The 12823-nt window shown below is 44.4% G+C and overlaps 1 protein-coding gene across 13 annotated transcripts in view; it reads left to right on the top strand.

Moving 5' to 3' along the window:
- afdna (afadin, adherens junction formation factor a) overlaps positions 1-12823 on the top strand; it is a gene marked incomplete at its 3' end in the record, with an annotated part of 77630 nt that overhangs the window by 38450 nt on the left and 26357 nt on the right. For 7 of the 13 annotated variants that reach the window (XM_079572005.1, XM_079572004.1, XM_079571999.1 and 4 more), the window contains exons 9-21: positions 861-905; positions 1323-1417; positions 1490-1740; positions 4325-4394; positions 4821-4891; positions 4980-5047; positions 6667-6872; positions 8836-8856; positions 10340-10485; positions 11283-11377; positions 11477-11742; positions 11825-11968; positions 12141-12339. In XM_079572005.1, coding sequence (XP_079428131.1) covers positions 861-905; positions 1323-1417; positions 1490-1740; positions 4325-4394; positions 4821-4891; positions 4980-5047; positions 6667-6872; positions 8836-8856; positions 10340-10485; positions 11283-11377; positions 11477-11742; positions 11825-11968; positions 12141-12339 — 1677 coding nt within the window. The remainder of the gene's footprint in view (positions 1-860; positions 906-1322; positions 1418-1489; positions 1741-4324; positions 4395-4820; positions 4892-4979; positions 5048-6666; positions 6873-8835; positions 8857-10339; positions 10486-11282; positions 11378-11476; positions 11743-11824; positions 11969-12140; positions 12340-12823) is intronic. The other 6 variants (XM_079572008.1, XM_079572000.1, XM_079572002.1 and 3 more) reach the window with 3 other exon arrangements.

Genomic DNA, 12823 nt, shown 5'->3' with positions numbered 1-12823 from the left:
TCAAGAGTTCAAAAGGCCCCTGCGCAGAAACAGTGGAAACCCATAATGGATCCCTGGACATGAGGTTTGCCTGAGAGTGACTCGTGTATGTGACCTGTCACTTTTGCGATCAAAGGAGAGGATTTTGCGTTGGAGATGATGTTCCGTAGATGCTCATTTACAAAATTAGAAGTAGCTTTTTGAGAGTTGTCTGCCCTAACAGCTTGGCGTTTTTCGCTCTACTGACCCCGTTCGCTCTCATGCCATTAACTGACTCGGCCTCCTGGGGACACGGCTCCCGCTAAATGTCCCATTGAGCGCTTATACTAACACATCGACTCCATCCAGCGCTGACGGGTCACTGTCTCTGGAAAACTGCCAAGATCAGAAGCTAAACACTGTTCTGCTCAGAGTGAGTGAGTGAGAAAGAGTATGGCACGAGTTGTAATGCGCTTTAGGCACACAGATACGTTATCATTACTTTTGAGTCTGTAGTGAGTATTAGCATGAAATTAAACAAAAAAATCTTCTCTTCACAATCATTTAAAACTTGATTATTATTAAGAACTGAATTTGAATTGGATTTTGCGCTGCACTTTATTACAGATGTGTCTATTCATGTGTAACACTAGAGGGTCTGAATTGAGCCCGATAATTATATACTGCAGTGAATGAATGTGTGTGTGCGAGGTTTAACCAGGTGATGCCGCGCTCTCTTCCTGGCTGCATTTTCACCCTCTGCTCTGTCTGTTTTCTTCCTCCTCGTGGCATGGTCCGTGGGTGTGTGTGTGTGTGTGTGTGTGTGTGTATGTGTGTTTGTATGGGGCCTTGTGCATGTCTCCTCCTCTTGGTACCTGCCTGCTGCCTGTCTGCCTGCGTAGGGCGAGGGAATCACTATGCCTACTACGCATATCGGCACCACGAAGGTAAAGGCAACTGCAACGCACCTTACTACCACTCACCAAAAGTTCACTTCTGCACACGTGAGCACGAAACACCACTTTAGGTCCGGTGAAGCAGTAGTCGGCCCTGTAGCCGGTCAGATTGTGTCCTTGCTGAAGCATTAGTGACATGATGGTTAAGATTAAACTCTTTCGCAGCACATCCACGCTATCTGAATTATATTTCCTCGCAAACTAACTTGCTGCAGAGCTTAAACTAATCCTTTTACTAATGTTAACGCTGCTTCTTCTTCCCTACTTTTTTGTTTTGGTCTTGAATAGAAAATCCTTATAATATTCCAGTAGACCACACATTGACGTTTATGAAAATCTTCTGGCTATGAATATGTTAAAATGCTGTAACACCGGCTCAACTTTGAAGTTTATTGACATTTTGTCCAGACGGTTCAGATTCGCGGGACAAACCAAAGCTCTACAGACTCCAACACAGCATCACTGAAGTGGGCTCTGACTGCACAGACGACGGGGCCATTCAGGTATATCAAATATAATGTTTATATTTTGTCCCAGACGTCGTATTCTAAGCTCTTGTTTTCTGGTGGGTGCAGCTGCTGGGCCCGGGGATCCTGCCGCACCACTGTAACCTAATGCACAGCGAGGGGATGGTCACCGTGACGCCCCACGGCCCCGAGGCGGACACGTACGTCGACGGGCAGCGCATCGCGGAGACCACGGTGCTGCGCTCCGGGTCCACCATTCAGTTCGGCTCGGCGCACGTCTTCAAGTTCGTGGACCCCATGTTCGACCAGGGAGGGAAGGGGCAAACGGCGGCCATGATGAGGGGGAGACACAAGTCGGGGTAAGGCTACAGAGAAGTTTCAATTAAAGGTTGACCGATATATCGGCTGGCTGTATAAGGAGTATAAGTTCTAAGTCGCCAAAAAATGCATAAGGAAGAGGAAAAAAACACATACAAGGCACTCCAGAGTATAAGTCGCTCCAGAGTATAAGTCCCAAAAGCCTTGGTAACTACCTGGCATGGAGGTGTCACTGCACCGTTGACGAGCCTCTCCCGGCATCACGTTCACGCTCTCAATTTCTCAACATGTGAAATGATATATTTTGATATATAAGCCGCACAAAAACTGAGACTTATTGTCCGGAAAATGCGGTATTTGTGTTTTTCAAGATAAAAGATAATAAAAATCAGCATCGGCCTTAGAATAACCCAAACGGTCGACCTCTACTTACAATAATCGCTTGCGTTCGCACAGGCTTTTGTGTCTCCGTTATCCATTTGGACTTTCTGCTAATTGGCCAACTTATCTATTGTCTTGCTCCGTGTAGAGTTTCCTACATGAAAGCCGTTCCTCTTTTGTTCTAGTCTGTTATTGCAGCTGAACGGCGAGTTGATGAGGTCTGTGGTGGCAGCCTGAGACTCAGATGAAGGAGAGGGGGGAGGAGGGGCTGCGGGTTTGGGGGGGTAGAACCAGAGACTTATGAACACGAGCTGAGGTCCTGGGATACAGCGGCAAAGGCTGCCCTTTAATCTGCCAGGCACGGTACGAGGCGTGGCCTGTGCTCCTCCTCACACATGGCTCAGAGGAAAAGCAAAAAGACGGGATTTAGAGTTTGTAGACACTTTCAAGACTTCAGGATGGTGGATATCTAACCAAAAAGGTATGTTTGTTGTACGACTTGTGTGTAATCTTTGGATTGGATTTGTAGCACTTGGCTCTTGTAAATGTCTGTCTCACTTTTGTGAACTTTCTGCGAAGGAAGTTTAAGTTTGCAGTCCTTTTTTGTGTGTCACGAGAGCCAAAAAACATGAGCACGAGGCATCGAAATAACTTTATTCTTTTATGTATTCTGTCAATTAGGTTTGTTTAGTTGCTGACGAGACGGAAGTTATACCTCTGAACTTGGAAGCTGTTCAAAGTGACTATTTCCATTGTGCGATGATGCCGCAGCTTCTGTCGCTCCTACGTCGCGATCTTTCAAGCTGTTTCTCTTTAGCGAGCGCCTCCACAAGCGACTGCAGTGATTATACTCGACGCGTTTTAAGTTCGTCTGAGCCCGTTAAAGCCTGACGAGCCTCACCAAGCTAACGCCAGCTGTCATTTAGCACATCAGTCCGAGGAGCGGCGAGATGTTTGGGACGTGGATCCTCCCTGTGGTTTTTCTGGGCTTCGCTCCAATGTTTTTCGCTGAACGATCTTTAGACACATCCTCTCTATGAAGCCGATTAGAGAGAGGGGGCCTGGCACGGTAGATGTTGTCTTTGAGAAGCTTAAGTCTCCAGACTCCAGACTGGCACCATTATGGAGCTGTTAGTTTGATTCTGACAAGGAGGGAAAGGGATATACTGTACATCTTAAAGGCAAACAATTGTGCACTGTCTTGTGCAAATGTTGAGCCAAGTGCAACTTTAACATATGATTCTGCTAAAATGCTTGGCAATCGTTGAGGATGTGGCCCAGTTCAGCTTTACCCAAATCTAAAAGGTTGCAGCCTATAGGCCTGTGTAACGCATCATTTGAAAGGTAAGAGCTACAGAACTCACCTAAATGGAGCTTTTTCTTCACGTTGTTGCTGCGTTTGCCACTTTTTTAGAAAAAATCTTTTTCACTGTTTTTTGACACATCCCTTTTTGTTGTGTTTTTGTTGCTTTTTTGTGACTTTTTCATCACGTTTTCCATCACTTTTTCGTCACTTTTTCACTTCTTTTCTTTTGCTCTTTTTTGTCCTTTTTGTTGAATTTTCATCACTTTTCCACCGCTTTTTCGTCACATGTCGCCGCTCTTTTGTCACATTTTCATCCTCGGTTTTGTCTCATTTCCCGTCGCTATTTTGACCATTTTTTAACAAGAAGCTTTTAGATTTGGGTAAAGCCAAACGGGAGAAGATGTACTCTGTTCATGTGGGGGTTAAGAGGTTTAACATTGATCATTTAAGCATTACAGCTTTTCATTTATCTTTATCCAATTGCAATACATTGACTGAAAACGACTGAAACTGCGACACTGAGTTGATCTCACTCCCTCAAACATAAACGACAGACTCGTCTTTCTGCCATAAAGCATCTTTCCGCTGCCCCCAGCCCCCTTCTCTCTGTTGACACTGTGTATTTGTTGAGTGCAGTTTATCTATCTTCATTTGCCTGATGTCACACGGGCGTGGAAAGTCAAAGCCGGTCTTTCGAAGCTCCAGTTAATCACAATCAGTCCCTCTGGTCTCTATTGGTAATTAGTCTATTAGTTTGTATGTGCTGTGACAAGCCGGCTGCTGTCATCCCCCGCCTTCTCCCCTCCTCCTCCTCCTCTTCCTCCTCCCTCTGGTATTGTTGATACTCAACACTCACCGCGACAGAACGCTGCTGCTGCTCCTGCACACTTCCTGGTCCTTAACCCCTCTGCTCTTTTCTGTTGTGTCCTCCTGTGCAGAAGTGTTCCGGAAACGACCTTTGACCTTCACGGAGACGTCCACAGTGGAGCGCCGCTGCCCACAAGCAAGGTGAGCCCATCGCTGCAAGCTTTGTTTGAGCCTCGTGCCATTGTCGGATATATCGCTAAGATTGTTTGATTTGTAAACTTTGTCTGGAAGAAAAAAAAGAACTTCCTCCGGCTTCTGCTCCGTGAGCCGTGCCAGCGCCCGAACACAAGACGTCGCTTCGCGTGCCCACATGAAACGTGGCTTTGATCGAATTTAGTGCAGGGACAAATTGTAGTCTTTCGGAAAGCAGTGAGAAAATTGAGGCAGTCGTGGGAACTTTGGGTTTAGAAGCTTAGTAGGTCGGAGTGGGGAAATAAGATATGTATAGACTTACTTCTGAACAAATGGATCATCATTGTGAGGAACTGTGTTGATCTACTTTCCAACCAGTGCACCAGGCGTCTATACAAAGAATAATGAAAATTCCCTTTTTTTTTTGTCTTACAGAGCTCAGGAAAACTGGACATGGAGCGGGGAATGGTGAAGCCCATGATCCGAGGAGAGCAGCAGGACAGCAGGTCACTCTCACTTCCTGGTTCTTTTTTTTTTTTTTTTACCATATCCAAGTCTCTGTGACATTACCTTAACTGTCTTCTCGTGCCGTAGGTCTCAGGACGCTCCCGGGGACAGAGCGGAGCTGACTCTACCGGCCAGCATCGAGTTCAGAGACAACAGTAAGCACCGCCCACTCACCAACGCATCAGTCGATCCGTGGAAACTATTGAACCGCTGTCCACATAGTGTTTACAAAGCACCAGCTCTTGTGTAGCTCCATGGCAAAAACCACAAAACAACCGGGGAGGACACATGAGACAAATGGATAATTAACCTTGATTCTGTCACATAGAGTGGTGCGTTTGAGTTCCAGCTTCCCAGACGCTGTCCTTTTACGCCCTGTGTGCTGTTTGCTTTCTCTCTCTGTTTATTGACTTAGTTCCAGGTCCTTCCTGCCTCTGTGTGTGTGTACAGCCACTATATATTTGGCGCACTGTGAGATCATTTGTTTTTCCAGCTAAAGGAGGTGTGGATGAGTCGAAAGAGAGGAGTGGAAAGTGTCTCACCCACAATAAACCGGGCTGGGCCACATGTCAAACCTCCGCATTTATCTGTTCTTATGTCACTGACGAGTAACGGAGATCGCTCAGCCTCAGGAGGAGGTTTTCACTGTCACTGTCACTACAAAGAGCTTGAGTATTTGAAACGCACTGGTTAAAAGACGAGTGCTAAAAATGTTGGTAAACGCGTTATTGGAAAGCAAATTAAATTGTTGGTTGTGGTGCAAACTCATTTCTAATTTTCACACATTTCAGTGTTAAGCCTGTTTCACCGCTTTCAGGGAGCAACAGTGTAATGTAAACAATGGCAACTCGCTGCTAGTTTGTGACCGACAAAGAGCTTTATAATTAGATGAGCAAAAGGTCTAATAGACGGGGCCTTTAATCTCATACACTTCGCCTTAACAGAGCGCATTTTCTCCAGTACAGCTTTACCCAAATCTAAAAGCTTGACTGGAGCTCACAGCCCTTAGACCTGCAAAACTGAACGTAACTATTTTGTTTTGTCGCCGCATTTTTGTGAATTTTTTTGTTACTTTTTCATCTTATTTTGTCGCTTTCTTCATCGCTTTTTTTCTTGCCTTTTGCCGTGTTCTCGTCACGCTTTTGTCACTTTTTAATTGTGTTATCCTCTTAACTGAACCAAGCACATTTTCTCCAGTTTGGCTTTACCCAAATCTTAAGGTTTTTGTGAAAAAGGGTCGATATGGCAACGAAAACGAGGATGAAAACACAACAAAAAAGTGACAAAAAACACAGAATCAAAGAATCGACAAAAGAGCGACAAAAAGGTGACAAACGTGTGGCAACAACTCAACAAAAAGAATGTAAAAAGCGACAAAAATACTGTGACAATGCAAAAAAAAGTTAGGGTCCGTTTTACACGCCTTAGCTTTCAAATGAGGCGTTACATCCGTGCTAATTTCGGCGACTAAAATATTTAGTCAAAGTGATATTTTTGGCGACTAAAATTGGACTAAAACTAAAATGTCCAGATATTTTAGATGACTAAATAAAATAAGACTAAACAAAAATGAAAAGCAGAGGCTAAAATCATCCAAACTTCCCCTGAGCCTCAGTTTGTCTTACATTTAGTCGACTAAATTTACTTCCAATTTTAGTCGACTAAAATTGAAGATATTTTTTGACTAAATCTCGACTAAAATTGAATTGCTTTTTATATCATACAGTACTTTTAAGTCCAAACTGACTCATTTTCCTGCTTTGTCGTCATCCAGCTGAGGACACCTTCCTCTCCGCCATCATCAACTACACCAACAGCTCCACGGTGCACTTCAAGCTGTCCCCCACGTACGTCCTGTACATGGCCTGCCGCTTCGTCATGTCCCCCACTTACCGCCCGGACATGTCCCCCTCCGAGCGCACCCACAAGGTCATTGCCATCGTCAACAAGATGGTGAGCATGATGGAGGGAGTCATACAGGTCAGTACCGCCCACGTTTCACGCGTTATCCCTTTATCGGACGTCTTGATATTTCGGGACGTTCACATTCTCCTCTGAAGCTGATGTTTTACTGACAGTCATGTTCGTACTCGCCGTCTTACACACTACTGCGCGGTAGTTGTAAGGACCGTTTTGTGTCTGCAGCTGCCTTTGTCAAAGCAGGAGTCATTTTATGTTGTCTGTCTCAATGCTATGATCGTCTGTAGTTGTTGGATCAACTTATTTTATTATTATTTATTATTTTTTTCAGATTGGGGAAAGAAATAGCCTAGCATGATTAAGTGGGTTTGATTAATTTATATTGTAGGGCTGGGCAATATGTCAATTAGATATTTAAATAGATATAGCTTTCATGGCAGTAAAGCAGTACTAAGTAACTTGTTTACCTTAATAAATCCTTTCCGTAGTCCCTCTGGGGGTAATACAAGTGCTAATGGGATGTTTTGGGCGTCTTTCATCTCCTCCTGGTGTCTCTGACCAGAAAACCACAATTGCAACTTCGCTGCCTATGGGTTGGATGCGCAATACACACTAATAGAATCACAAAGAAGAAGCTAACAGGCTAACGGGCAAAGCTAACTGTGGGCTAGCGGCACTTAATAATAATAATAATAATGCCTTACACTTGTAATGCGCTTTACAAGCCTGTATTAACAAGTTTCTCAAAGCGCTACATTGTCGTCATTATTCATTCACTCCATACTCGGTGGTGATAAGCTACTGTTGTAGCCACAGCTGCCCTGGGGTAAACTGACGGAAGCGAGGCAACCAGTCTGCGCCATCGGCCCCTCCGACCACCACCAACCACTCACTCACACACCACATTCACCCCAGGCTTCCTGGTGTTACCAAACGGTCTCCCATCCAAGTACCGACCAGGCCCTTCCCTGCTTAGCTTCCAAGATCTGACGGGATTGGGCATAGCAAAGGCATAGCAAACAGTATTTACAGCAAAGTTTGAGTCAAAAAAAATATCTCCATTGTGTAATTAGATGTACAATATCCCTCTCTGCCTTTGTCTTTTCTATCAGCGTAGTATTTACTCTCAAGGACAATTAATGAGTAAAAAAACGTAACATGCTACGACACCTGCTGTAGCGCTTATGGCCTCTAGAGGCATAAGTTACTTAGTACTGCTTTAAAAATGTGTTTAATGAGATGGACGGCTCAATGTAAATCTCAGATTAAGGCAAGACACTGCAGGTGAATGGGAAATAAAGTAAAACTGAGATATGTACTGTATATATGAGAAAATAATTTATAGCAGGTTTGCTGTCAATTTATGTTTTCATATAAAAATAAGAAACAATTGCCTAAATTGCCTACATTTCAACGACAAAACCTAAATAATGGATAGAGCCAGATTTTAATTTGGGGTTTTATTTTGTTGATCTATTAGTTAAAAATATTTTTTAGATAAGATTTTGGATACCTTGTTTAATTTTTTAATGAGCTATTTATAAGTGAAAAAGCAAATATGTCAAGAAGTCAGCGAGCTAAAAATCTATGTTTTCACCTGCCGTGTCTCGCCTTAAACTACAAATGCTTTCTACCATTCACCACAATAAAGTTTCCATTTAATTCCTCAAAACGTCCAAGCTCCGCTCGAAACGGTGAGATGTTACTGCGAGAGGCTGTGGACCTCTCCATCGCCAAGCACACTAAACACAATCATTGATTTTGGTTCAAATTAAATGCACTGGCACATTTTGTTAAAGAATCCAGTAACACATGTTTAGGTGAACTGCTGCTCTTCCTCCCCTCAGCCCCTCCACAGTCCACGTCTCATTTGTAGGACCGCTTACATACAGTAGTGATCCATGCCCATGTGTGTACTGTGTGTTCGTTACATGGCTGTGTCCATACTGTAGCTGTTGACGTGTTCTCTCTCTGTCCTGTGAACGTCCTCCTCCTCCTCCTCCTCCTCTCCTTCTTCACACAGGAGATTCCTGAAGGGGACCAGGTAGGATAGACCCTAGTACTGTACATGATACGGCTGCTCCAGACCGTCTTGACTCCCACTCACCCCCTGTCTCCTCTGGACATGCTCTTTTCTCTGAGGTGGTCGATATGACTGAAACATTCCTAAACAGAATACCTCATAATAGTGCAGCAGTATTTCTTTTTTTAGGAGTTAAACTATTTTAGAAGCCATTTTGCCAGTTCTTTTTGGAATCATGGCATCTTTAGTATCTATTGTTACCTCCCCTGACCCTGTTGTTCCAGTCCTCCCCTGTTGAGGATGTTTATTATCGTGCGCTGACAGCTTTCAAGGGCAGCTCAATCTTTTGTTCTTCCCTTCTATCTCTACCTGGTCTCTTCCCACTTTTCCAAGAAACTAAACCAAATATAGACTATAGCCATCTGACCACACATTATTTCAGATTTCTCTTTCACACCTGAATAGAGCGTAGGTGTAATACATATTCAGTGTATTAGGTATTAATCATGATTCAATTAAAGTGATTAAAAGTCGATGTGCTTTCATGTCGCCGACCTCACCTCTCTCCTCCTGTCTGTCTGTGCGCTTCGTGACAAAGCCCCCCCAGTGTTGCTGCTGCTTCTTTTCCCTCCACTCTAACACGAGTCTCCTTTACAACCATCGTAATCCGTCCTCCCCAACAGCTGGAAAACTAAGCAACAACAGCAACATCAGCCCGACTAATTCCATTCAGCTTCCTGGACCTGGCTCCTACTAAAACGCTGTACGAACCGAAAAAAAGCCCTATTGCAAAACCAATGCAAGCGCTCCTTTCCCGTCATGTTCTTGGCGTATGTTTTGTGTAACGTCCTGCTTTATCTGTCTGTCACGTGCCCATCAGTCTTTGTCTGTGTATGTAACGTGTGTAATCCTGAATATTTATACCATTTCCTTTGTGGATGCTCTTGGCTCCATCTCTTGTTCTCTGGCTGATCTGAATGACGGGACATTCTCCATTTTTGTTTTGTTTTGTTTAATTTTTGTTCTCCAAGGCGGGGATAGACAAGTGCACATGTGTGAGCTGTGGGGGTTTGGGCCCGTCAGGTTCTCTGACACTGAACTTTATGACGCTTTTCATGAATCTCCAAAAAACAAACATATTGTGTCATGTGTCAGATGACCTGATGTACAGCGTTCTCTCAGGGAAAGAAGTGGTCACTGGTGTTTTACAATCCAATAGGATCTTTAACATCCAAATGAATAAATGAATGAAACTATGAATCGAACCAGTAACTTAACCTTTGAAGGAAATCTTTAACCAATCATAGCACCATTAGTGACCACTCCTGATTGGCTAAAATGGAGGGGTGGGCAGGGCATAACTCTATCCCTGAAGTTAACAACTGCTCCTTCTTGGCTGCCACTCCGAAACAGAACCCGCTCTTCTTTTTAACATGTCCTCTCTCCCCTCCCGTGTCCCGCCAGTCTAACCTCTCCAGACCGCTCTGTGATCTCTCTCGTGCAGAAACAGAAGAACATCGCGGGCGCCCTGGCGTTCTGGATGGCCAACGCCTCGGAGCTGCTCAATTTCGTCAAACAGGACCGTGACCTGAGCCGGGTCACTCTGGACGCACAGGATATCCTCGCACACCTCGTCCAGATGGCCTTCAAGTCAGTTTGAGGAGTTTATGCATGTAGTATTACTCGACCTGTGCCGCTGAAGATAAAGTCCCAATCCAGTCAAATTATCGTTCCACTACTTGAAATTAAATATGCCCCAATGTTTTTCTGGGTTTGTGGCATTAAAGTATAGTATTTCGACATTTAAATGGCACCAAATAGCATCACATTTGACTTGCTTCTACTTGTGTAAACCCTGTGTAAGTGAAGAAGTGATCCTCTTTGCAAGCAAGATGTTACATTTCAAGGGGTTTTCTATTCATGAGCTGCAATGTAAAAAAACATTACATAAGGATCACTAAATTTTCTACACTGAATATCATAGGCTACACAGGTTATTAGTTTACATTAATATTAAAAACTCAAAGCATAAAGTGATCAGTAACAACTTGTGCATTGCTGATAAATTAACTTTTCCTTTAACAGCATTTTATTTATTAAAACTAAGAACTTCATCAGTGGCCAATATTATTTCATTACTTTAGGTGTGGCCCACTCATAGTTTATGTCTTATTAGTTGCTGCTAGCATGAACATGGTGCTGCTAGCTGCAGAATTTTGCATGGTGATCAAAAGTATGTTTGTGGAGTGTTCTACTAATTCAGAGACTGAATTCTCCAGGTTCAGAGTTTCAAAATTAGATACAGAAAGTAGGTGAAAGTTGTATTTTAAAAACAGTAAAAGCCAAAACAGTTATTGGTCAGATATTCAGACTCGATACCCAATCACATTTTTCCCCCACTATCAGATCAGTGCGTCCCTAGTAATAATTTGTTTGTGTTTCTGCAGGTACTTGGTTCACTGTCTTCAAGCTGACTTGAATAACTACATGCCTGCCTTCCTGGACGACCCAGAGGAGCATAATCCACAGAGACCTAAAATAGGTAACAACACATGCGCCTCATCGCAAAAAAACACATTACATCAGACTATCTTTGACCACCGGCATTTTATGAACCAATATTCCCTGTCCTCGTCTCCAGAGGACGTGCTGCACACTCTGACCGGGGCCATGTCTCTGCTGCGGCGCTGTCGGGTCAACGCCGCCCTGACCATCCAGCTCTTCTCTCAGCTCTTCCACTTCGTCAACATGTGGCTCTTCAACAAACTGGTGACGGACAACGACTCGGGGCTGTGCTGTCACTACTGGGGGGCCATCCTCCGGCAGCAGCTCAGCCACATCGAGGCCTGGGCCGAGAAGCAGGGGCTGGAGCTGGCCGCCGACTGCCACCTCAGCAGGATTGTGCAGGTCATTCCACATAGGGGTTTATCGTCCTTATTGCCTAGAAAGAGCAAAGTCTGACTAAATTTATATCTAATGTATCGCTCAGGCCACCACTTTGCTCACCATGGACAAGTACTCGATGCAGGACGTCCAGAACATCCACAACACCTGCTTCAAGCTCAACTCGCTGCAGCTCCACGCCCTCATGAGCAACTACCACTGTGCCCCGGACGAGCCCTACATCCCCCCGGTAAGATGAGCATATTTCTGATCTATTTAAGTTAATGTACTGGTTTAGCCACAAGGGGTCACATGGATGCTGGATAAGCTTTTGTAGAGGTTGTGGATTTTTTTGTCAAATATTTCTTAACTTAAATGTTAAAAATGCGTTCTCTGATCCTGGCGTGCGTTCGTGGTTGCAGGAGCTGATCGACCATGTGGTGGCAGTAGCGGAGAACACTGCGGATGAACTGGCGCGTAGCGATGGCCGGGAGGTGCAGCTGGAGGAGGACCCGGACCTGCAGCTGCCCTTCCTGCTCCCCGAGGACGGCTACTCCTGCGACGTGGTGCGCAGCATCCCCAACGGCCTGCAGGACTTCCTCGACCCCCTGCTGCAGAGAGGTACATCGCCTCCGAATACGATTTTATGTTTTAAGGAGAGATTTGGGGGGAATGTAGTGAAGTGTAGCCAGTGCGGCTGTGCTGGTGCAAGAGGAGGGTCATCAAGTAGTAGATGATTAGCTGTGGCAAGTCTGATGCTCGTAGTAACGGAGGTAGCTAGCAGTTATTTGTGACCAAAGACAAATTTCCCCAAAAGGAGTAATAGATTCAGTGTTTCTTTTGGAAGAGATGAAAATTAAGATGGTAATTTAAACCTCTTAACCCCCACCTGAACCGAGCACATTTTCTCCAGTTTGGCTTTACCCAAATCTAAATGCTTCTTGAAAAAAGCGACAAAACGTGAAGAAAACACGACAACAAAAAGAGCAAAAACAGATGAAAGTGCAGCAAAAGAGTAACAAAAACTCAACAAAAAAGTGGCAAAATGCGACAAGAATAAAGCAACATTAGAGCAACAAGAAACGGGTGAAAGGTGATGAAGAAG

This window comes from Gobius niger (genome assembly GCF_951799975.1).
Source record: "Gobius niger genome assembly, chromosome: 15".
In the NCBI taxonomy this organism is placed as follows: Eukaryota; Metazoa; Chordata; class Actinopteri; order Gobiiformes; family Gobiidae; genus Gobius; species Gobius niger.
The sequence above is the reverse complement of the archived record's forward strand: the minus strand, read 5'-3'. Positions and strand labels throughout refer to the sequence as shown.